At 48.0% G+C, this 25,583-nt stretch overlaps 1 protein-coding gene across 7 annotated transcripts in view; it reads left to right on the top strand.

Annotated features, from left to right (window-relative positions):
* PRMT8 (protein arginine methyltransferase 8) overlaps positions 1-21,900 on the top strand; it is a 202,916-nt gene extending 181,016 nt beyond the window's left edge. For all 7 annotated transcript variants that reach the window (XM_063639950.1, XM_063639947.1, XM_063639949.1 and 4 more), the window contains 4 exons: positions 6,617-6,732; positions 12,716-12,866; positions 20,140-20,261; positions 21,026-21,900. In XM_063639950.1, coding sequence (XP_063496020.1) covers positions 6,617-6,732; positions 12,716-12,866; positions 20,140-20,261; positions 21,026-21,109 — 473 coding nt within the window. In that variant the 3' untranslated portion in view covers positions 21,110-21,900. The remainder of the gene's footprint in view (positions 1-6,616; positions 6,733-12,715; positions 12,867-20,139; positions 20,262-21,025) is intronic.
* The last annotated feature ends 3,683 nt before the right edge of the window (positions 21,901-25,583 follow it).

The following is a 25,583-nucleotide window of genomic DNA, read 5'->3' as shown; positions in this document are numbered from 1 at the left end:
TTCAACAAATTGAGGCTCTGTGGATTTAAACAATTGCCATCTCATCATTGTTAGTGGCACTGATGAAAACTCGGCTGGACTCTGCTATGGATATGTGTATTTGTGTGGGTTCATGCCTTTCTGGAAATATAAAATCAAAGTGTGAAGTTCAGAGCCAGGTTCAGAAGAAGACAAAAGTCGGACCGCTGTTGGAAGCTCTGTGCCCTGGAAACCCTCTCTGGTTGCTGTCTGCCTCCAGCCAATCTGGTGCAATTTCTACTATTTGACCTCCTGGGGGAAGGAGGCAAAATACCAAATGAGGACAGGAGAGGTAGGGGGGCCCAGGTTAAATGCTTTGCACACTGCCAGTCCTGGGTTTAAATCTTGGCTTTGCCGTTTCCTAACTGGGTAACTTTGTGCAAATTATCTAATATCTTCGAGCCTCAGTTAAGGGATAATCTTCTCAATCCCACAGACTTGTCATGAGGATTAAGTGAGATGATGTATATTAAAGGACATGACAGTTCTTGGTCTTATAATGGGACTAGATGGGATCTAGTCTCTGACTGTGTAGCTAAGCCCCTTTCTGCCCCTGGCTCTGGCAAGTGAGCCTGACTGCCAAGCCCCTGGTGGCTCAGAATCTAGGACAGATGTACTCTCATGGAAGACTGCAGACACAACTCCACAGTGACTGTTGATCAAATGCATGTATAAATAGGACATATTTTGCCCTGGAGCTGCATTTTGGAGTTCTTGCTGTGCAATTGTACTGAATAGTGTTTTGAGGAGGAAAACTTCTAGGTACGTTCTTCATTGTCATGTTCACTTAAATATTTATTGAGCTCCAACCCGAGGCACACCTCTTTAAGAAACTTTCTCATGGTTTCCACAACGTAGATACCTGTGTCAGGAGCCTCTGCAGGTATGCACATTGCAATGAGCCAGCCTGGGGCCAGGAGGGGCTCCTAAGGCACTGGCCCCAGACTGGAGATCATGTGATTTATTTCTTTGATTCTGATTGCAGTGTTCATACCTTCTGGAAAAGGAAAAAAAAAATCTGAAAGTTAGCACCATCTTATCTTGTGCTTGTTCTACAGTCTCTGAAAAATACCCCAACTTCCTCCCCACCCCAAAAGAACACTAAGAAACAGACACTTAAAATGTATTTAAAATACTGTTTTCTATTTACATTTTTTAAAATCTATTTTTTTGTAAAGGAAGCAAACCCACTTGGAAATTCATTTCAAATAAATGGAGATTTTGGTTACTATGAGTTCTAAATCAGAAGTAAAGCACAAAGGTTGCTGGTTGCTAAGGCAACAATTGTAAGCAATTTTTTATTGGCTCAAGAACCAGCTACGAAGGAAAAATTTTGAAATGAGGCAGGAGAGTGAGACATGTTCAGCCCCTTTCAGAAAGTAAATTGTTAGGGGGAGAGCTTTCTTTCCTTTCCTCTCCTTTCCTTTTCTTTTATTTCCTTCCCTCCCTTTCCCTTCCCTCCCCTCCTTTCTTCTTCTTTCTCAACCACACACAGCAACATGGGAGTGCAAGAATGAGGGCAGTGCAGAACCTGCCCTCCATTTGCTCACCAATGAATAGAGACCACATAGAGAGAGAGATAAATGTCTGGCATATACTAGGCTCACAATACATAGCTTTGTGGAAGGAAGGAAGGAAGGAAGGAAAGGAAGGAAGGAAGGAAGGAAGGAAGGGAAAGTGAACCAGCAGAGGGATGCGCAAGGTGTAGTATTTAACTCTTAGAGAGGAGCAATCATTTTACAAACATTTTCTACTATAAAGGAAATACACAGAATTTCAAAAATGGAAGGAAACTTGGTGGATATTCTATTCAATTTCATGCACAATACATGAATTGCACCCAGTGCATGAATCTACACCCTGCTGAGAATGAGAGAGATGGGCACCAGTTTCTTGGCTGATGAGAAAACTGAAAGAAAGACCTCATGCAGAGGTGGCAGCGCTTATAGCTTGATGGTTGAAGGGCAGCCCTCTTGGATGGCTCAACTGCTGTCTGTGGGCTTCACTTCCACTCATGACATCCAGAGTTTCCTCTGGCTCCAACCTATTTTATGCAAGGATTCCACTTTGTTCATGAGAGCCTAAAATGTGTCCATCTATTGTAAACACTTTCCCTTCTGCACAGAAGAGAATCTGTAAGTAGCATCTGGTGGCACTTGTTCTATTTTTCTCTGACCTCATTCTGAGGCAGTCCCATTAGCCTCATCAGAGAAACTCAGATGGTTGGGGATGGGGTGGTGAGGGAGGATGTAGCTACAGCTCTCTCCAATCAGAAATCACATTTCTCCCCTGGTACTTAATTTTCTTTCCTCAGGCTGTTTTTGAGATTTCTGTCTTTATTGATTTTCTGCAGTTTGATTCTGATGTGTCTAGGTGTGTTTTTCTTTTTATTTATCCTGCTTGGGGTTACATGGAATTCTTGGATCTGTGGATGGATTGTTTCGTTAGTTTAGAAAAATGTCAGCCAGTATCTCTACAAATATTTTTTTCTGCCTGATTCTCCTTCTCCCCTTCTTCAGGAACTCCCATTATGTGAAATAATGTTTGATATTGTCCCATGGAGCTGGGATCCTCTATTTTTTTCACCCTTTTTTTCTCTTTGTGTGTAAGTTTGGATCATTTTTATTGCCCTGTTTTCAACTTTATTGGTTATTTCCTGATATATTCCTTCTGTTAATAAGTTCATTTTAAAAAGTCTTCTTTTCTTATATTGTTATTTTGATTTCTAGCATTTCCATTGGCTTTTTAAAAAAGTTTCCATATCGCTAATGAAATTCTCCATTCATTGATGCACACTGTCCACCTTTTCCACTAACTTCTTTAATGTACTTAGTATAGATACTTTAAAGTCTTGTTGGATAATTCTAACATCTGAGCATCTCTGAATTTGGTTCTATGACTTTTTTCTTATGATGATAGGTCATATTTTTCCCTTTCTCATGTGTCTTACAATTTTTCATTAATGCTGGGCGTTGTGAGTAAAAGGACCAGTAGAGACAGGTGAATCACATCTACATCCAGAAAACAGCGTTGCCTCTGCCAGGCTATCAGAATGAGGGTGTGAGTCAATCTAGTCTGTAATAATAGTAGATTTGGGCTTTGCTGTTGCTTTAATTACATACATTATGCCATAGTATAGTCCTTTTCAGGAGTCTGTTTTCACCCATTAACAAAAGCTTCACAGGCCTCTCTGATATTATTTTTTAATTTCTAGATAATCATGATATTTCTTGATGACCAATGGCTCTTACCCCACATACACTTATTTGGCATACAGTCTACAACTGCAACAAATAATTAATGTGATTTATTTGTATCCTACTCCACCTCTGCTTCACTTCTGGTAAAAAGGGCTACTAGGAAATAAATGGCCAGCAGAAAGGAGAAAAAAAATCGAATCCCTTGGGTGATCTGTGGTCTGAATGATTGAAGGTGGGACAGTCCAGCTGAGGAGATAAGACCCAAATTAACCCATATAAAGGTAACTAAAACACCAGGCATTGCAAAACAGTGCAGGCATTAAATGTTTGGGAATGAATCTCAATTCAAAAACCATTATCTGTGAGCCTGTTCTGTGCCAAATGCTGTACTATGGGTGTTGAGGATACAGGAGAGGTTGTATGGTCAGGAGCGTTTAGAGAAGGTCTCACAAAGGCCATGAGACATTAAGATCACCATTTTGGGACTTGAAGACAGTAAAGACCATGTACCCCAAAGGTTTCCAAACTGGTTGGAATTGTCTGTATAGATTTGTAAAACTCCAGCTCCTTGGCTTTCAAATCTGGAGATTCTGATTCAGTAGGTCTGGTGTGGGCCCTGCATTTTATTTTATTTTTTATTTTATTTTTATTTATTTATTTATTTTTTTGAGACAGAGTCTCGCTCTGTCACCCAGGCTGGAGTGCAGTGGCACGATCTCGGCTCACTGCAAACTCCGCCTCCTGGGTTCACGCCATTCTCCTGCCTCAGCCTCTCCGAGTAGCTGGGACTACAGGCGCCCGCCACCACACCCAGCTAATTTTTTTTGTATTTTTAGTAGAGACAGGATTTCACCGTGGTCTCAATCTCCTGACCTCGTGATCCGCCCACCTCGGCCTCCCAAAGTGCTGGGATTACAGGCGTGAGCCACCGCGTCCGGCCGAGTCTGTATTTTAAGAACTGTTCCAAGTGATTCTACAACACAGAACCACTGAACCAAAATCCTTATAAGTAAGCCCAGAAAAAACAGACTGATTTGCACATGGCCACACAGCTTGCATGGCAGCAAAGCCAGAGCTCAAACCACATAATGATAACCACTTTTATGTAGCAAGCGCTTTCTGTGTGCCAGGCACTGTCTTGTGCACTTTACATATAATCACATTTAATCCTCATAACAATCGTATGGGATTTACCATCATTATCATCATTTCCATTTTAAAGAATCCTTAGAAACCAAGGCTTAGAAAGGTTACATTTGTGCCTAAGATTACACAGCAAATCAGTGGCAGAGCTCAGATTTGAACTCCAAAGCCTAGCCGTGTAACCATTGCACACACTGACTCTCAGGGTTTTGTTTAGCACTAGCAGTGAACTCAAACTCCAGGCAGAGTCCAGAGAGGAAAGAGCAGGTGCACAGCTGCAAGTCTCTTGAGAAAGACACAGAAGGCAATGTGTTTTGGCGCGTATGTTTTATCTGGGGAGAGGGTGGATAGCTATTTCCACATTCTAGAGGGGAGTCTTCTCTGAAACCTGCCCTGTGGCCAACTAAGCAGCTTCCTCCCCCGAAAGTTGGTTGTAATTGGGAGTTTGGCACCAGCCTCGGGTGATTTAATGGGATCTGATGGGCATCTTTTCCTCAAACTGGAATTTCACAAGCACTTATCCTCCAGGATTACTTTCTCTGCCTTCTTTTCACAAGAAAGAAGCTCTTTGTGTGCCTTATAAAAGAATCAGTCAAAGGAGCAAAGCTGTCACTGACCGTTCACACCTCCTGCCGCACACACCCACTCTCCTAAACACACACAGGAACATACATTCCCTAAGGTCCTGTTTGTTTGGTGAATGTTTTAAAATAAAATTTAATCCTGTAAGATTTTAGAGAAAAGCATTTCTACTTCAAGGCATTTTGAAACCCGTTGAAAAAACAGATGAATGAGATTCAGGTGCCCGGAAACTAAAGAGTCTGCTAAAGCCGTCCTCTCTGCACCGTAGGGAGAGAAATCTTGCATTCCTGATTGCTGTCACGGCTGGGCCATGCAGGTGAAGGATTTAGGGGACATGCTGGGCTTGAACCCTCGCCCCCCTGTTTCCGTGATGTGTGATCATGGGCCAGATATTATATGTGAGCCAGATGCCAACTTCTCCCAGCCACAGTTTTCTCATCTGCAGCATAGCACTATCCTTATGTGGTTGCTGGGTAGATTAAATGAAGAGTCTGGCCTCGACTGAATGATCATTCAATGACTGCAATTATTGGCCAGGCATGGTGACTCACGCCTGTTATCCCAACACTTTGGGAGGCCTAGGTGGGCAGATCACCCGAGGTCAGGAGTTCAAGACCAGCCTGGCCAACATGGTGAAACCCCATCTCTACTAAAAATACAAAAATTAACCGGGCATGGTGGCAGGTGCCTGTAATCCCAGCTACTCGGGAGGCTGAGGCAGGAAAATCACTTGAGTCCAGGAAGTGGAGGTTACAGTGAGCCCAGATTGGGTCACTGGGTGATGGAGCCAGACTCTGTCTCCAAAAAAAAAAAATAAAGATAGCAATTATTACCATATTAAGGGTGATTCTGGGCCATCAGACTTGAATTAATTTTTCACCTACCCCTAAATCTTTCTCCCTCCCAAAGTATCTTATGAGTAGCCCAAAGAGGACAAGCAGCACAGCTGAGAGGGAGAGGTTTGTGTTCCACTTGGGGGTAGTTTCTAATGGGGTGGATCCTTAGTGAGTGCATCTTGGCATACGAGGAAGGCAGAGATGCTCCTGGACCCGCCCAGATGAGAAAACTGAGGTTCAGAGAGGTTAGGCCATTTGTACAAAGGCTGACCAGTAAGTGGTGGTGCTGGAATTTAAACTGTAGTTGATTTCACATTAAAAGCCCATGATTCTCTGTGCTGCATTAAAGATTCAGTGGGTGGGGACAGGAAAAGGGAGAGAGATAGGCCTTCCAGGTCTTCTAGGTGTGGAGAACAGCTTGAGACAGCATAGGAATAGGAACATAGAAGACAGATAAGGGAGGTCATAGGAGATGCTGCCGGCTTGGGGAGGGGACAGGAAGGAAGAGTCAGCTAGCCTGGGTTCTATTCTTTGCCCTGCTGCACTCTAGCTGTGGGAGCTTGGAGCAGTTTCCCAGCCTTTCTGAGCTCTAGTTTACCTAACAACAAAGTGGCACTTACCTTTTCCCGAGGTAGCGATGGAAATGGGAGCAAGCATGTGGCACATCACAGGTGTGCCAGTTCTGCCTCAGAGGTGAGCAGTTCTGCCTCTATTTTGCTGCATGAGAACTCGCGCTGACACTCAGCCCTCAGGCACGCTGTGCTCCAGGACTCAGGAGGGTCGGGTGAGCTTCTGGGGGTCCTGTGCCTGCCTTCATGTCTTGCTCTGCTCCCACAGGGTGGGAGAATGTCTATGGCTTTGACATGACCTGCATCCGGGACGTGGCCATGAAGGAGCCTCTAGTGGACATCGTGGATCCAAAGCAAGTGGTGACCAATGCCTGTTTAATAAAGGTCTGGACACTCATCCGGGTTGGACCTGGGTGTGCTGGGAGCCCTGCTGTGCCACCCTGGAGTCCAGGCAATGCTGGCTCCTGCACAGCCCCCACCTGGTGAGGCAAGGCTGCTTTGGCCAGAGCCTGTGGTGCTCCATAAGCACAAGTCAAAAGCTGGCAGTCCGCCTGGACACAGCCACTGAGAGAGTGGCTCCATGGTGGCACGGATGTGGGAGGGCCCCAGCACAGGGGCCCTGGTGGCGTGCAGAAGGGTGGGGGTGCAGGGAGGTGAGGACACCTGGAAGAGGAGAGCATGCTCAGGTTTGGGGAGTTGGTCCATTCAGAGGTAGATGTCTCTCTTAGGAAAGAGATCCAGGACCTCAATATGCTGTGTAACCATCATCACGCTCTCGCCTCCAAGCACACCTTTGCCCCAGCGGCCTGCCAGATAGAGCTTCCAGCTGCCCCTTCCTGAGCATCCCTGTTTGTACATGCTCTAAACCAAGTGTGTCCAACCTGCGTCCTCTGGGCCACATGTAGTCCAGGATGGCTTTGAATGCAACCCAACACAAATTCGTCAACTTAAAACATTATGAGACTTTTTTGTGGGATTTTTTTTTAGCTCGTTAGCTATCATTAGTGTTAGTGTATTTTATGTGTGGCCCAAGACAATTCTTCTTCTAATGTGACTCAGGGTAGCCAAAAGATTAGACACCCCTACTCTAAACACCTTTTCCCAAGGCGTCTTTCAGTGCAGATGAAGAAAAGCTGATCAGCGTCTTTGCCACACCAATCCCTAGTACATTCTTATCATTAAAAATTCAAACATGTCCAGTTAGATAGAATAAAGGTGAAAGGTGCCCTCCGCCTCCCTCCAGCCCCATCCTCCTCCAGAGGTAACCACTGTTCACAGGCTGGGTTGCCTCTTCCAGTCCTTTTGGTATGCATTTGCATTATATATGCTAATATATTATGTTGAACCATATAAAACTATTGATATTTGACAGTTTTTTAAAAAATAAAGACAGACATCAATTTCATATAATTCAAGCCAAAAAAATTTTTTTCGAGACAGAATCTCACTCTGTCACCCAGACGGGAGTGCAGTGGCACAATCACAGCTCGCTGCAGTCTTGACTAACTGAACAAGTTTCATGTAGCTCAAGCTATTTTTTTTTTTTTTTGAGACAGGGTCTCTCTCTCTCTGTCACCCAGGTTGAAGTGCAGTGGTGTGATAATACCTCACTGCAGCCTCACTGAGGTTCAGGTGATCTTCCTGTCTTAGCCTCCTGAGTAGCTGAAACTATGGCTACGTGCCACCAGACATGGCTAATTTTTTTTTTTTTTTGTATTAATGGGGTTTGGCCATGTTGCCCAGGCTGGTCTCAAACTCCTGGGCTTAAATGATCCACCCACCTCAGCTCCCCAAGTGCTGGGATGACAGGCATGTGCCATCACACCCAGCCCAGGTTAATTTTTAAATTTAAAAATCAGCCCACCTGAGTCTCATCTTGCTAACGTGCCGGCCCACTATGCTCCTGCATGCATCATTCTTTTTCTGAAAGTATCGGGACAGGGTACTGGACTGGAATATTGTAGGGATTGGAGTTCAGGGCCACTGAGGACAGGGGGAGGTTTCTGAAAGACTGATGCAACTGCTGCTTTGCCCGTGTAAGAACTGTCCTTTGTCCTGGACACAAGCCTTGCTAGGAAGAACTGCACCCGTTGGGATGGAGTATCACTGTGGCCTTTAGAAAGGACCTCACAGGGCAAATAAACCTAGAATGAACCTCATCAGACCCCATCAGATGCCCCCTCTCTTTAGTAACATCCTGCCTGAGAGGTTTGGCTTTGAGTCTAAGCCTCAGACTTTCCATTCACAGGGTTCTCACTACTTCATTCAGCCTTTCCTGGGTCCAGGCAGGATTAATTGTGAGCAAGTGTGTCCTTTTGTTTCTTTCTACCAGTCCCTCTGTCCCTGAAGCCTCTTCCTCCTTGTCATCCTAAACAAGAACAAGGCAAGTATGCCTCCAGCAAGAAGCTCACCCATAGTGCAAGGCACTTCTGTAAATGTAGAATGGACAGAAGTCCACTGGTGCAACTGAATTTGCCAAAATGACATGTGGCAGTGATATTTACCATTAGGCATCTGCATGTACTGGCTTCAGCTTGGGGATAAAATTCCTTCAATGTTCTTGGACCCCAGGTTGCTCTCTGCCCCTGACCCAGCCCCCACTGGCAGGTGTAGCCACTGCATTTCTGTTTGCACTGCCGGACACGTCAGCCACTGGCCTGGCTCTCTCCACTCCCCGGGCAGGAACTAGCAGGGGCCTTTCACTTGGTTAGACCCGAGCATATCCGGGGGCAAAGCAGCCAAGGAGCGGCTGGATGGGTGTGTGTTCCGCACACTTATGAAAACTCCTGGGGCTCTGGTTCTGTCTCAGGACTCGCGACCTATGATGATTTCCTGTCCCACGCTGGTCCCTTTCTTCCTCCGTGTTCCTGAGAAGGATGACGATTGTCTGTTTGCTTCTGCTTCCAGGAGAGCCCTTCCACCAGCTCTCTCCTGCTAATGTGCTAAGCAACGTCTTGCCGAGCCTGTTGGGAAAACACTTGCCCTTCTTCACACACTTAATTGCTATTTTCATCACTATTAACATTGCAGAGTGTGACACTGTATTATAATTAAGGCTCTATTTTGACCAGACTTCTGCTCTGAGACATCCATTTGTAACATTGTTTAGTGGTGGGGATCGCAGCGGCCAGGGGCACTTCTGAGTGATTTATGCTGGTGAAGCCCTCTGCTTCAAGCAGGTCACCTGAGGCCAAGTCAGTGGGTCTCCCTGGGGTCTCAGAGCTGCTGTTTCTGCTGCAGAAAAGAGGAAGCCTCCTAGTCGAGGGGCTGGGCTCTAGGGAGTCAGGGTAACTGGGGCTGATCCGTAGACTTTGGTTGGGGGTTGGGGGACCTGAGCCCAGAGGACCTTTGTGTTTTTGAAGCCTAGCTACAGCTGATCCCATCCTCGCAGATGGCCTGGACCCCCATTCCAAAAGACCACCTGCCTTTATTGTTGCCATTATAATGTGCGGCCTCAATACTTTTGGTCCTAAAGGCTTTTGTTCTATCAGAGGCTTCTATTAAGATGCAAATGTCTCAGGGATCTATTGAATGCTGTCAGCTACAAGAGTTGATAGTTGACATTTGGTTGATGGACATCTGACAGCAAGATCCTTTAGAGGTGGAATTCCTGCCAGATGGGGTGTGGTGTGTGTGTGTGTGTGTGTGTGTATGCGTGCACGCGGGATACAAGGAGAAAATAACCACGTCTAGATTGTAAGCCATAAGGAATCATTGAAGATTATGGCTCCAGAGACTGACACAGTTTGGATGAACCTTAGTTATGAAAGAGGGGCCTAGGCAAAGAAGTAAGTCTTCAAGCAGAGAGACCTGTTCTGAGAAGAAGACTGATGAGTCTACACAGATTGCTGTGTATTAGGTGTTGCTGTGCACTGAGGATACACAGGACAATGAGGTGTAACTTCTGCCACTGAAGGGCTCCAGTGTATCAGCCAGGGCAAGGGTGAAGGTGGTGAGGCTGCTGAGATGAGGCAGAAGTGAGATCGGAAGGCCATGCTACACTGGTGACCAAGGGAACCAAGGAAGAATGATACCAGGGACCTTGGAAAGGGCCTGGAACCTGGCTGATTGGCCCTGAGAAGGTGATGGAAAAGTCAGCGAGGGTAGACACTGTGATGCCATTAACAACAATACGGTGAGAAGGTGATGGAAAAGTCAGTGAGGGTAGACACTGTGACGCCATTAACAACAATAGAGGTAACCAAGGCTTGTCCTAAGAGTTTTTGAGCTGGAGGAACCCTGTGGACAGCATGCGGCCATGTGGCTGGGAGGGATAATGAGCATTATGAAGGCTGACAGATACTCAGTCTAAAATGGTTTCCTAGATTTGAGCAATGGCCCACACTAACAGATGACATGCAATGAAGGAATGAAGGACCCCCAGCCTTGAGGGATGTGGTGGAGGAAGGGGCTTGGCCGACCTAAATGCAGGCTGAGCCAGCAGTGTCCTCTTCGGGAACACAGGCCGCTGTAAGTATGTGCCAATGGAGGGACGTGGAGGACCTGATGTGGTCAGTATAACTCTCAGTTTTGCAAGTGGCAGGACCCACCCAGAGGAGAAAGGCCAGGGTTGATGAGGGGTCAGACATCATTGACTTATGAGGAATGAATAAAAAGCCAGAGATAGCTTGTATTGGAGAAGAAAATGTTCAAGGTACCTGTGTGAGTCGGAACAGACATTTGGCTTCTTCTGTGGGTGGAAGTTACAGAGGGACGAGTGTGAACTTTCTTCATTAGTTTTGAAGAAGGACGTAATGACTGGAGATGCCAGGACATGGACTATCTGTCTGGCAGATAGTGAATTCTCCATCCCTAAAGGTGTTCAGCAAGCACTAGGTGGCCACTATAGAGGACGTTCTTGTCTTGGATCAAAGGCTCAGCTTAAGAAGATGGGCTTTATAATCCTATCAAATTCTGCGTGCTTGACCAAGCGCTCACCATTCAATTAGTTCTTGTTCCCCATCTTTGGGCTCCAGAAACACAGTGTAATTGGCATTTGAATGTGACCTCACCAAGGGCCTCCCACATTCCCCTAAACCTACAATCTCACCTTCTTCCCAATCAACAGTCAGAGAGCTTCAGCTTCCCCAGAGGATATCATGGCTACCCACCCCAGATCCCAGGAGGACTCCGATCTGATTGGTTCCCTTAACCGCTCTTTCTCTGTCCATCCCCGTGGAGTTAGGACTTCTCTTTGAAGGCCCCAGGATAGTTTGCATCTGTGTTTCCTTTATTTATCCTAGAAATACATCGAGACAAAAGCCATCTCATCGCTTTGCTGGCCTTGTTTTCCTACCCTCTGGTCTGTCTCTCCTAATTCCTGCTAATAATTCCATCTTCTGGGCCTCAGGAGGTCCCTGTGGCCTTCTGGCTCTTACAGAGTTTTCAGGACAGAGGTCCTTGCTGCGCAACCTTGAATAATGGGAAGTTCTTCCTTGGGCCTCACTAGAATCTGTCGGGATGCCTGTTGGGCTCTGGTAGGTTTGCCCTGCCTCACGGGGACAGCAAGCAGCCGGCCAGCATTCTTCCATAGAAAAGAACAGCACAGGGCGGACGTCTTTCAACTCCACCTGCTCCCCATGCGAGATTGATTTTCGGCCACTTTCCAGTTGAAATTCTTAGAGTTATTAGTTCCTCATGTTCCACGTTCCCCAGCCAGAACTGAAAATTCTCACTTCTTATTTTCCCCTTTTATTTATTTTTGAAAACAGTCCAGCCTTGTTAAAAATGGCCAACAGAACTTTCCTAAGCTCTGTCTGTGACTTTGTGGGTTCAGGTCCTTACTCCTAATGTCATCCTTGATGCCTCCTATTGCTGGGAATTGAGTATCAAAAAATTGGGGAAGGAGTAGTCTGGTTCATCCACATCACTGGAGGGCCTGATAAAACACAGATTGCTGTTTTGATCCAGCAGGTCTGCCCCCTCTCAGAATTTGCCCCCAGGTACTGTTGATGCTGATCTTTCAGGGACCACATTTTAAGGGCGCTGGATGGAGCAGTGCCTGGGTGGACCACTCGAGGCTGCTCTGACAGGTGAAGGGATGCATTGTCTAATTAACCCTCCTGTTCTCTCCCTTCCCCATCATCCCCCTGTGGCCCCAAACCCTGGCAGATTTACCTTCCAAATTCTGCTCCCCTCAGGTTTTGGTTCAAATCCATTTGCACCATTGCTTGAGCATACTCCACCCTAGGAAAGATGGAGGAGGTGATTGGGAGGGTGGTGGGGAGCCTGGGAAATCACCCCAAGAATAAAGATATCCCTCAGAGAGCCGACAGACCACAGTCTCTCATAGAACGAGGCTGCTGACCGGGACCCAGACTTGGTGGAGGCGATAAGTTCCCGGCATTCTCTCTTCTCTGGGCTGCAGGAAGTGGACATTTACACAGTGAAGACGGAAGAGCTATCGTTCACATCTGCATTCTGCCTGCAGATACAGCGCAACGACTACGTCCACGCCCTGGTCACCTATTTTAATATTGAATTTACCAAGTGCCACAAGAAAATGGGGTTTTCCACAGGTGAGCTGTTTATTGCTTCCCAGAGCCTCCTCCCTCTGCCATGCTTCCTCAAGTCTTTGTGGGGTGACCAGAGCTGGCCTTGACTTGGGGAGAAGGGACTGGGCATTAGCTGGGTGACGCCTATCAACCCTCTCCAGCCATGGAGGAACCGTGCATCCCTACACTTGTGCTGTCCAAGGGGAAGGTAAATAATGTTGTGGTTGTTACAGCACAAGTTGAGAGTGTGTTGGATGAGGGAGAGGCAGGAGGTAGGGCTCATGGAGGGGCCCGAAGACCTTTCAAACGCGTATTTGTTCAGGTAGCATTTTCCGAGCACATTCTGTGTGGTGCGTATGGATGGAGTTGAATAAGCCTAGTCTGCACTGCCATGCCTCTGTGCAGGACACAGCCTGTCTTGCAGCAGCCTGCACACTGGTCTGTATGTCTCCTTCCCTTCTCCCTTACTTTCACACCAACCCATCCTTCATTAAATCTCTGTTGGTGTTCCCCCAAGATCACCCCACTCCCACTCCCAAATCCCAGCCCCGCTTGCGAGGTGACTCGCTGCCTGCAGTAGATAAGCCTGGCAAATGGGGATCCCATGGCCTGGCCCTGGCCCGCTCTCCAACCTCATTCCTCACCATCCCTCTTGGCCGAGCCCTGTCCCGTTGCTGCTACCCCACAGATGGCCCAGCTATACCGAGCTCCTTGCTGACTTCTAAACTCAGTGAGGCCTCTTCATTCTCTGGGCCATGGCTTCTGCACACACCAGCCCTTGCCCATCCAGGTGTGCCCTGGAGGTGGGAGGGGCCTTAGTCAGAGGCTCTCATCATCCCCTCTTCTCCTGTATCAGTCTGCGAGGGCAGCCATAACAAAGTACCCAGGCTTGGGGGCTTAACCACACATGCAGTTCTGGAGGCTGGAAGTCCAAGGGCAAGGTGTCAGCAGGGTGGATTTCTGGTGAGGGATCTCCTCTTGCCTTGTAGGTGGCCACCTTCTCACTGTGTCCTCACGTGGTCTTTCCTCTGTGCTCATGAGCCCTTGATGGCTCTATGTGTGTCCTAATTGCCTCTTCTAAGGACACCAGTCAGATTGGATGAACTTAATCACCTCTTTTAAAGCCCTTTGCCCAAATACAGTCACATTCTCAGGTACTGGGGATTAGGACTTCAACATGAATTTGAAGGGGGCCACAATTCAGGTGGTAACATCACCCCTGCCCCATCTCTTACCTGGTTTCCTGTCTTAGCTCAGGGGTTACCTGATATCCGCCTTCCCTTTGGGTCAATGTTTGATGTCCTCAGGGCTAACCTAACATCTTTTGCATGTGCCTGGCATGGTGATGTTTCAGGTGAGACACATGCACAATAGCAAGAAGAAATCAGGACAAAAGGGTATAAAAAGTCAAAGAAAACATTCTCACCCCCAACCCATCCCACTCCCACTCTTCAGAGGCAAATATTATTATTAATGATTTCTTTTGTATCATTCCACCAAATTTCAGTGGGTGCACAAGCACATGCATATCCATAGATGCCTCTTTTTTGGCTTTTTATTTTGAAATAATTATAGAGTCACAGGAAGTTGTAAAAATAGTACACAGAGTTGTGTGAACCCTTTGCCCAGCTGCCCCATTGATGGTGTCTTATGTAAGCATAGTACAATATCAGAACTACACCTTTTTAAAAAAACTCAGGTTGGATCCTACCCTCCACACTGCCCTTGGCTACCTTTTCTTTATTTAACAACGTTATCTTGGTGATACTCTCATATCAGGTGATTGCGATGCATGCTCCAGCTTGAGGACCACTGCCTCTGTGCAAGACTGAATCAGAGGGCTGAGAATTTGACCCATGTTGACTTTCTTCTGGAAAGGCTGTTCCGTCTCCTCACTCAGGCATACCCTCAGGCCTCACCAAGACTCTTTGCTTTCTGGCTGACGTAGATCCCTCTTCTTGGCGCATGCCTATATGCGTAGCAATGGGGGTGGGAGAATAATTTGTTGAGTTGCTTTCTCAGCCACCTTCGTATGTCAGTGTGGGAGCTCTCTTTCTAGCAGGTAGCAAACTTCTTTCCCGGTTCATGTGGGTTGGCAGTGGGGTATACTCAGACCATCTATACTCTGACAACTGGCCAAGTAACCCTTTCTGTTTTTATGGATCTCAGATGCACAGACTTAATCCTAATTCTTGGCTCATGCCATATGTCATTATTGGACCATTTGTGGTTCACTTTTTTTTGCTAATTTATATATTAATTATATATAATTATATTATATATTAATATAATGAATATTCATGAACTCACCATGTAACTCAGCAACTAGAATACAAATAATTACTATTAACTGGAATGTAAGTAGTAACTAGAATAAATTAATAAATACTAACAAAATAAATTAATAAATACTAATAAATAAATTTATTAGTATTACTATTAGAAGGTAAATACATTAGTTAATATTAAAAATAAATTGTTTTTAACTAAAATATAAATATTGACTAGAAAGACATGGTAATAACTGTAATATAATTAAATGTAAATCAATGCATATTTGCATTAATTTGCTTACATTTATTAACTCGAGCTATGTCTTGACTCAATGACTGAAATGCTGCCAACATCTCTGCATCTTCCTGGATGCCCCACCCCATCCCACCTCCCCTATCGCCTCCAGATGAACATTATCCTGAATTTTGTGTTCCTTATTCCCTTGCTATTTATGAAAAGTTTTATCACATGGATGTGTGTGCGTAAACAAGGTATTGTTTGGTCTCAGCTATTTTTGAACTTGATGCAAAATGCAGCCTGCTGTGTGTGGTCCCTCCGCATCAACCCCCAGCTGAGTTTTCTGTCTCGGCCCAGCGGTAGCGCGCTCTGCGGGCCACTTAGAAGCACATCCCATACTGCACAGCCTGAAGAATGATCCTTTCTAATGACTCTGACGTCTCTGCAGCTCCAGGCAAAAGCTGTCACAAATAGGCACAGACAGTCAGGGTTCCAGGCTGTGGCAGCCAGTGGGCACGGTGCCCCCCCACCACAACACATCCTCAGTGGGGTGGGGGTAGAAGTGGGAACTGGGGCCCCTGGGGCTGCTGTGTAATCCAGGAGAGCCAGGTAGCGGGTGGAAGGGCAGGAGCCCCAGCAGAAGCAGGCCTGGGTGCAAGCCCTAGTTTTTTCAGGTATCAGCAAGGTGGGCAGATCAGACATTGGAGAGGACTTTGGGCAAGTTTACTTTCTGGGCCTTGGGCTCAGGTAGCCCCTTTCGGCCACTGACATCCTGTGACATTGAATCATTTTCCCACATTAAAGAAGCTTCTTGGTGCATAGTCCTCAATTCTCCAAAAGGCCGATAAATTCTCTAGGGAATATAATTCCAAACTTACAGCTAGAAAAATTATATCCCAGAAAGGACGACCAGCCACTTAGCCATTGGTCAGTGAGATGGGAAGCAGGATTCCATTCCCTTTCCGAAAGCACCAGGAAAACTCTGGTGAGAGGCCAGGCCCTGCCATTTACACCCTCAGCTCCCTGTGTTCCCAAGCCCCATCCTTGGTCATAGCACCTACTCTGCTTCTCATTATTTGGCTGAATGTCTTCTCACTGAGGCTGTATGATCGGGGGAGGAGGGGACAAAGTGGTGTTCATCCCGTTTGCTGTTCCTCAATTCTAGAGCCATACCCAGCCTGTGGCAGGCATTCTAAGTGGAAGTCTGTGGAATGGTGAATGAAGGCAATGCACTGGGAATGCTGCAGGCAGTACTGGTCATGCTCACTTCAAAATGTAGAAGAAAAGCTGCCTAAACCCTAGAATCAGAGAGACTGTGATGGGGAAGGGATTTGTGGGAGGGAGAAAAGGGGTATGTGGGGCAGGAATGCCAAGAGCAGGGAGGCATCTTCAGAATGGGGAAGGCTGAAAGCCAGTTGTACAATCTGGATGGTCATAGATGGGGTTGGGGCGGGGGAAGGGAAAGCCTTCCTCCCTGACAAGGAGAACTCTAGATGTTGTCCACAGCCCTTTGCTGAGTGCCCACCCTTGTGCACGGTGACGTTCTGGATGTTTTCCAAGACATTCTCCACCACTAGAGAGAGGCGGCATACCTTTGCAGGCCAGAGCCATAGTTGATGGATTGATAAAATCATATACCACTCTAATGACCAAAGACTTGCCTGATGCAATGGCTTAGTAAGTCCCTAACATGGGCCTAATATGTTTTAGATAGGGTGGCCATGTAACTCAGCTTTCCATTAAGGACACATTTGCAGGTGAAGGGTAGAGCTATAAATCATTATGCCAGGAAAACAGATGTGAACTGGAACGTTCCCGGGCACAGCAGGAGGTTTGATCACCCTTAGTCTATGATCCTTTCCCCTCCTCATCTCATCTCATCCTCACAATACGTCAGGAGATAAATATCATGACCCATATTCTGCAGATGTGGAAAAGGAGCCCCAGGTCACATCACATGTCAGTGGCAAAGTGGAGACTGGACACTGGGCTATTGTCGCCTAATTAAATGTCTTTCCCACTCTACCTTCCCAAAGGAGGTCAGGAGATGCACTGCAATTCAGCCATGGCTGTGTGTCTACATCACCTGCCCCTCCACGCCCCCCAGAATTACTGACTTCAAATCTCTTGGAGTAGAATCAAAACATTGACTTTTACTAAGTTTCTCCTGGGCACTTTGATGGAGAACCAGGATTGGGAAAACTGGTTTAGGCAATTACTCCGTGGCTAATGGGCCCATCATGGAAATGAGATGTTTATGGATGTTCTTAGCCCTTTGATGTTGATATCAAGGAAAATAATCTTCCTCCAACTCAAAGTCGGCATATTTTGGGGACTACCATCAGAGTCAGACCCGATGGCTGACAAATCTGGGCCAGGAAGTCTCTGGGGGTCTCATAAGGCGTCGGATTAGGTGACAGAAGGAGGCTGCTTGAATTCCCTTTGCCTGAAGGTCTTTAGGAACAGGAGAGAGACACCTGTCTGAGCTGGTGTAGGTGGAAGTGGGGGCGAGAGTGCTGTCAGTCATACACTGACAGTCTCCACACATAACCAGGAACTATCTTTTGACAATTTAGAGGTAGCTGGCAGAGACGGTTGTTGGGAGCAGGTGGACTTGGTCTGCAGACAGCAGTATGCCCTGGAGGCCAGAAAGGCTGGATGTGTTCAGGAACCCAGGCAGGATCTGAAAGGGACAGACTGCACATTCATGATCCTCCTTCCCTTTCCAAATGTGCAGGCTGCACTTTCTCCCCATGACCTTGAGTTTGCATTGATTTCCCAAATGCACACATGCAGGGCTACGTGAGTCTCTCTCCAAACCACTGACATTTGATCAAGCCAGTTCATTGTGAAGGGCAGAGAAAGACAGACTCTTCAGTGCTGTTAAAATTGGCCTTGGGGTTTTGAAAGCTTTTAGAGGTCACCTGGTCTGAGTCAGTGCATGATCAAGCCCCAGGTGGCGCTGTGTGAACACCTGCCAGGGTGGACCTCAGGTGGCTATGATTGTGGGACAGCTCTAATTCTTGGTAAATTAAAAATCTGCCTTCTAATGATTCCTAGTGACTAGCCTTTGTTCTGCCCCCAAAGCTATGATAAGGCCACATATAAGTCTTTCCATGTGACAGCTTTTGAAGTGTTTTGAAGACCCTTATCTTATCCCCAAGTCTTCTCATCTTTATCCTTGGTCCTAAAAAAAAAAAAAAAAAAAAAAAAAAAAGGAGGAAATCCTGGTAGAGGAATGCAACAGCCCAAACTAAGAGGAACTTCCTGTAATAAGATGGGTTCTTCTACAGTCTGTAGATTCCAGAGGCCCCCAGCGTAATTGGACACGTACGAGTACATTGAAGCACCACAGACATTTGCTCTTTGGGTTCTTACCATCATTTATTTATTCAATACTCGTAGATCTTCCAAGCACAGAGGCAGGCACCGAGGAAGCAAGGCTGGCCTGGTCCCTGCCCTCATGGAGCTTGCAGTCCATGGAGGATGCAGACAAACAGGGGTGGGCGGAAGGCATTTATCTTGTGTGACAGACACCCCAATAACAGAAGCTCAGGGTGCCTTGGGAGCTCTCAATCCAGGTTTTGCGGGTCAGGCAAGGCGTCCCAGAGGAAGGATGAGGAAGAGAGAGGATGGAAAGGAGGGAGAGGAAGGATTTCAGAGACAGCTGCTGGCGAGGACAGTGGCCTGTGAGGCAGAACCCCTCACATTTAACTGGAGAATGTATCGTGTGCTGAGAGGGGAGGGAAGAGACTCAATGACAGATATGGGGGAGGCGCAAGTACCACTACGGCTTTGGGTCATACAGGATGAATGAGCTGTGGGCCAGATTAGGGCTGTGGAACAAGAACCGTCCCTCATTTCTTTCTGATCCGGTTAGGAAGATACACCTAAAACCCTACAGCAGGCCTGGGCCAAGGTGCTAGGTTTAGTTCCCCATGCACAGAGAAGCAGGCAGGGAAAGCTTTTTTTTTTTTTTTTTTTTGGAGACAGGGTCTCTCTCACTGGTCTGCACCCAGGCTAGAGTGCAGTGGTATAGTCATAGCTCACTGCAACCTTGAACTTCCAGGCTCAATGCATCCTCCTGCCTCAGCCTCCTGAGTAGCTGGGACCACAGATGTGTGCTACCACGCTCACCTAGTTTTCTCATTATGTTGCCCAGGCTGGTCTTGAACTCCTGGGCTCAACCAGTCCTCCTGCCTCAGCTTCCTGAGTAGCTAGAGTTACAGCTATGAGCCACTATGTGTGCCCAGCAGGGAAAGCTATTTGTAAGATTGAGGACCAAGTACCTACCATATCAGTGGATCTGGGGAAACTGGTTTAGCTGTGGAGTTTGCATGAATGATGTCATTTAAGGGGAGATAGGAGGGCCTACTCTACAAATCTCTTCCCCACACTGTCTGAAGATCTTCATTCTGTTGAACTAATTAAAAACAGCAGCATGTTCAGATGCATGTACGTCGATGCATTTAGTGGGTAACGGCATTCCTCATCCATCCGTTGCTGTGAACTTGTAGTATCAGGTTGTTTGTCTTCTGATCCCCAGTACTGAGGGGATGGGGATGTGATGGGAGGGGAGGCCACTGGGCCTGAGAGGGAGTTCTGATGGGGCTTGGAGGCGGGCTATAAGGACTATGCACCTGACCCAACAAGAGTACCGGGGTGGGTGGTTTCAGTGAGTCCCAGGGGAAGCCCAGCAACTTCTATGCAGGGGCCCAGCCTCATCCCTTCGGAGTCATCGTCTCTGACTCTTTCTTCCCACCTCCGCTGTTCTTTCACCCCTCAGCCCCTGACGCTCCCTACACCCACTGGAAGCAGACCGTCTTCTACTTGGAAGATTACCTCACTGTCCGGAGGGGGGAGGAAATCTACGGGACCATATCCATGAAGCCAAATGCCAAAAATGTGGTAAGTGCCGAGGCCCCCTGTGTCACAGAGCGGGGCCAGGGCCATAAGGGAGAAGGGCCCCACGGAGCTGGCTCGCTCAGGACCCACTTGCCCAGGTTCTTAAGTGTCTCATGAACAATCAGAAACGTACTGAGGGAGGCAGTCAGCAGCCACATGTAGACGTGACTAGGCCTAATTGAGGGACTCAGGCTTGACCCCTCAAAACTCCGCACATAGAGGTTTTCCCTGGGTCCAGGTCTGGACTGCCTTGGCTTTGAAGACAGCTTCCAGCTCTTCCTGTGAGGGGCTTTCAAATAAATGGGTCCTACCTCATGTAGCATGAGCTGGGCCAGGAGATGAGCTCCTGGTGGCTGGAGGATGTTTGGCGTGCATTTCTTCAGCTGGCCTGGTGCGAGAGAGACTGGCTGGCGCTTTCTGGGCAGCCCCAGGTGTGGGCATGTGCGCTAAAAGCGTCTGCAGAGTGCTCTGAAGGTCACCTCACAGAACACTCAACCACCCCGATCAGTTTACTTCCACGATGAACTCGGAACATTTTTTTATTAGAGCAGGATGGATTTAGGGAGAAGTGGAAGAAATTCCTGTGAGGACAAGGAGGCAGCAGAATGGATTCCTGTGAGCTGTTCAGGGGAACCCCTTAGCCAGAAAGCCTTAAGACACCAGTGCTACCCATCCCTGCGGTGCCAGAGCAGGCGGTGCCAGAGAGTGGGGCTGTGGCTTCGTACCTAGACGGCTGCCTGACCCTTCGCTCTGTCTTTGCCTTGCAGCGAGACCTCGATTTCACAGTAGACTTGGATTTTAAGGGACAGCTGTGTGAAACATCTGTATCTAATGACTACAAAATGCGTTAGCACACATGGGAAGCTGCAGAGAGCAACGAGAAAAGGAACTCTCACCTCGATCTGCCGTGCCGTCCCAAAGAATACCGTTTGCAGGACTACACACTTGAAAACCAGAGTTTTCAACTCTGCCTTGAAGATTGGTGAATTCCCCAGGGCTCCCGTGGGCTCCACTACTGGACAGAAGGTCTCTAGCTCCTCCGCTCTGCCTTGGGAGCCCTTCACAAAGGCTTTGCGTTGCTAACAAAGAGTGACCTCGCGTGCTGTGGCTGGGCCCCGAGGGTGGAAACGTATTCGCGTCTCCCCGTCTCCTCCTTAACTGTGACTCTCCGGGTCTTCTGAGTTTTGCATGCTGCGGGTGTCTAGGACAGATTGCTTCCACTAGAACCTGGAGACATAGCATCTTTGATAGCATAAGCCAGATTATCTGTGTGTGTGGTGGTGTGTGTGTGCGTGCATGTGTGAATGTGAGCAGCATAGTTGATATTTACCCACAAATACCTGTATATGCATGCATATACAACCAAGTGGGTAGACCTAGGTGTTCACCCAGAGGGGTGTGTGCGTGTGTGCGTGCGCGTGTGCCTAGAATATATATTACTCTCAGAGGAGATTCTGTTGCTTTTGAATAGGAATTTGTTTTGTGATTAGTTCGCCCCTTCCCCACCCCTTACCAGATGTTAAGCAGCTATGAAACATTCTCTGTACTAGTTCTGGTCTCCTTTTGACTGGACTGTGGCTCTGAACCTTGAGCATAGTACCACGGACTCCGTGGGCGCTCAATAAACACACATGAGAACAAAGCGGTGGGATGGCTGGTTCCTGGTGCTGTGAAGTGGGAGGGCTGGGGGGAAGCCAGAGGCCACCATGGAGTAGAGACTCAAGGGCAGCAGCACCTATGTGGGTTCACGTTTGCTCCCCAGCAGAGAGGTCAGGGCTGGTCTAAGAGCATCTCCCCCATGTACTCTGAGGGGTCCTGCCTTAGAGGGTAAGAAGGCCGTGGAGCTGGGGTGAGGGACAGGAGCTAACCAAGAGTGCGCCAGAATGGAAGGCCATGCATAGCCTGGAGACCGTTTAGGATAATGTCCAGCCTTGGTCCGGGCATGGTAACAGTGGAATCTGTGAAGGATGGAAATACAATGTACTTTGCAGGGCGTGGTGGAGTGTTTTGATTTGGTTTGGTCTTAGGTTATGCTTTAGCTTCCAAGACCATGATTCTCATCTATGTCACCTCCCTGGGAAGAGACATTCCAGGTGGTGGAAGGAAGAGGTGCCATTCAGAGATGATGGTTGGAGCTGATGGGATCCAGGAAGAAGGAAGATGCAGGGGAGACGTCGGGCCTGGCTTTGCGTAGGTGAGTAGTGCTGGTGATGGCAGAGCCCCTGGATAATGATAACTGAACCCAATAGCAATGGCCTCTGCACTTCCATAACCTTCTGATGTCCATGGACTTTGTGAATTCCATGAAGCCTTGGGAGTTACACACAGAGGCCTCACCCCAGCCATTTGGTAGCTGAGGTGGGCCAAGGTTTCAAGTCCCAGTTAATGTGCCCTCCCCTGCCCTGCACTGATTGTTCCGAACCTCAGGCCCAGAGGCTAAGACTGTCTTTTTTATACCTAGAGAAAAACACAGTGAAAATTATTTAATGCTTTTTGTGTACATGTATGGGGAAGAAAAATAGACAAACTTAAGAGGGAACAGAAGCAAGTGTATTAGAAGAGAGAGGAGATTGAAGGAGGACATTTGAGTGGGGGCTCCCTCGGGGGCATTCGAGGAGAGCTCAGGAGTGGGTTTCCATTGTGGTGAGAGTTGGGGTCCCCTGGATTCTGCCTACTGACATGGTCTAGCCTTGGGCAGGAAGCTCATTCAACCTGGTGTAGGATCCCATCCGTGGTCAACCAGCAAAATCCCACATTGTCAGGAGCCCAGTGGAGCGGTCAAGATGATGGCCTCCTGGGAGCTCCAGGCATTTGGGGCCTGCAGGCATCCCTGACACCCCAGGACCTGGGGAGGCTGCTGGGGCAGGAGGCTTAGGGGAGGACCAGACTGAGCAAAGGCCCAGCAAACTTTCGGGCCTCTCTGGCCATCAGAGGAGAAGAGGGTCATCCCAGGGGCCTATCCTGCACCCACCCCCGTCTTTAGCTTTCTGGAGCGGTACAAGCCCTAGGCTGCCCCACTATCACCCCTCCCTGCCCCTGGGCTGCAGAAGGGAAGCCTGCAATGCATAAGGGATCAATTCCACAGCAGCCTCCTCCTGCCTGCTCAGGGGAACGCTCCAGTGGGAATTATTTCCCTCCGATTCGGTGGGAAATAAGCAATCTCTGCTTTGAACAGCCTCTGAATGGAAGTCAGTGCATGAGATGTGGTCTCGGATGACAACAGAGATGCTATAAAGATGACTTCACTGATAAAACCTGTTTTTTCCTCGACTCTTTGCCTCTTTTTCGTTTTTGAGGCTGTACAAAACCCTTTAGAGACTTTCTCGCCTGTCACTCTTCCCCTGCTCTGGGGAACTTTGCCCTTCCATTCCCAACTCCCTTCTCCCAAAATGTGGTCCTCTTTTGTGATTGCATCTGGGCCTGTCTGTACAGAGGCCACTCTGTGCTTGTTCTGAAGTCCATGGAGACATGGTTTCTCTCCCCTCCTAAGCCACAAGCTCCAAGGGCGGAGACCTGCCTGGAGAGAGCAGGGTGCGGGTGGCTGGTAACAGAGTGGCAGCCAACCCAGCGCTTGCTTGATCCCATGGAATGTGCCCATGAGCCCCTGCCCCCCACGCAGGACCTGCAGGCTCCGGCCTCTTCTGTTTGTGCTCCTTGGGAGATGCCAATATTTTTTTTACTTTCATAAAATCCACCCCATGGAGGCCATCTACCCTAGATAGACCCAAGCCTCTGTCAACTCTGTGGGTGGAACTGAGGCCTTAGCCAGGCCCTCCACGGACCCATCTCCGAAGGCTCCCTGTCGCCTTGACGTCATACCTGCAATCCCACCTATAGACTCCACCTCGCTTCAGACCTCAATAGTGGCATGAAATTAAGCCAGACATCTCGGCCCGTCTCTGCACCGTGTTCACCTGGCCTGGAGCCTGTCCCTGCTCTAGTGGCAGTTCTGATCACCCGGCATGTGCCTGGCCTTGGTCTCCTTGGTCTCACATAGTATGGGGACTCTGTCTTCTTCTTGAAAATCCCCCTCCCTACCACACTGAGGGCCCCAGCCCGGTTTTTGTAGCCCTCTTCCTGAAGAAACATTTTTCAGGATCCCTGCTACCTGCCTGGGTTCCTGACTAGCATCTCTTTGCATATCTTGTTTCTGAGTACAGCCCTACCTGGGGGCACCTAGGGCATATTATACCCAGACTCTTATTTTGTTGTCCGGTGACTTCCAACATAAGTCTGACTTCCCGAGGACAGGCAAGCTCCTCAGTACGTGTCTAACCACAGTGGATGTGCTGAGCTCCAGGTCTGGAGCCTCCAATGTCCCCATCTTATTGGAAGCAATTAGTCCATATTCAGCAAAGGCTCACACACAACATATTCCAGTGTCAGATACTTAATAGGCTCTAGGCACGGAACTAGGTAGCAGCAATATAGCACAGACAGCAGGCATCATGGAACTCAGTGGTTATTAGTGTCTAGCTAGGCTGGGCCTGCTCTTGCCCAAATTTCAAGAAAATAAGGTCCCTCTGCCATTGCCTACCAGCTCCAGCTCTACCCATCTCATCCCGAGGGCCAGCCACAGTTCTTAGCCCAGCTCTGCAGCACAACCTCTGTCAGAGGAGGTGGTGAGCTATGTTGCTTGATGGCTTATCTCAGTCACTAAGCCCTAGAAACAGAAAGAGAACGTGCTTGAATTTCCCTGCTATCTGTGAATTCCATGGTGGGGTGGGGGGCAGCCTGTTGTTTTCAGAGAATGACAGTGCTCTGGGAGGCCCAGGGCCCTTTTTAAAGCTGGCAGTAGGTCATTTTTCACAACAGAAGTGCCAAAGGGAGTGTGCCAACCATCAGCTGACACCTAAGGCTGGAGAGCAGCCGGAGCAAATGGGGCAGAGAAAGCCTTAGCATGCAGGTCACCAGACCCAGGCTCCTGCTGTCCCCATTTCCAAAGGCAACCATCAGCCGCCACACAGCTCTGCCGCATGACACGAGTTTTGGAGCCAAAGAACCTAGCCAGCTCCCGGCACTGCTGCTTACTAATGATGTGACCTTGGGCAAGTCACTGTAAGACTCAATATCTTCTTCTGCTGAAAAGGAGACAACTCAGAATGAAATGAAATAAATATAAAATGTGTTTGAAAAAAACAAAGCACAATGAAATTCTAGTGATAACTGCTGCTTCGATAGCCATTCTGCTCTGGATTGCAATTCTGTTCTTGAGAAGCACATTTAGATGACAAAGTGGAGCCCCATGGGTCTGCAAAGGCCCTGAGGGCAGCAGGCACCACAGTTGGAGCCAAGGGCAGCAGCAGCCCAGGCTCCTGACCTGCA

This window comes from Symphalangus syndactylus, chromosome 5, assembly GCF_028878055.3.
Source record: "Symphalangus syndactylus isolate Jambi chromosome 5, NHGRI_mSymSyn1-v2.1_pri, whole genome shotgun sequence".
NCBI classification, from domain to species: Eukaryota; Metazoa; Chordata; class Mammalia; order Primates; family Hylobatidae; genus Symphalangus; species Symphalangus syndactylus.
The sequence above is the reverse complement of the archived record's forward strand: the minus strand, read 5'-3'. Positions and strand labels throughout refer to the sequence as shown.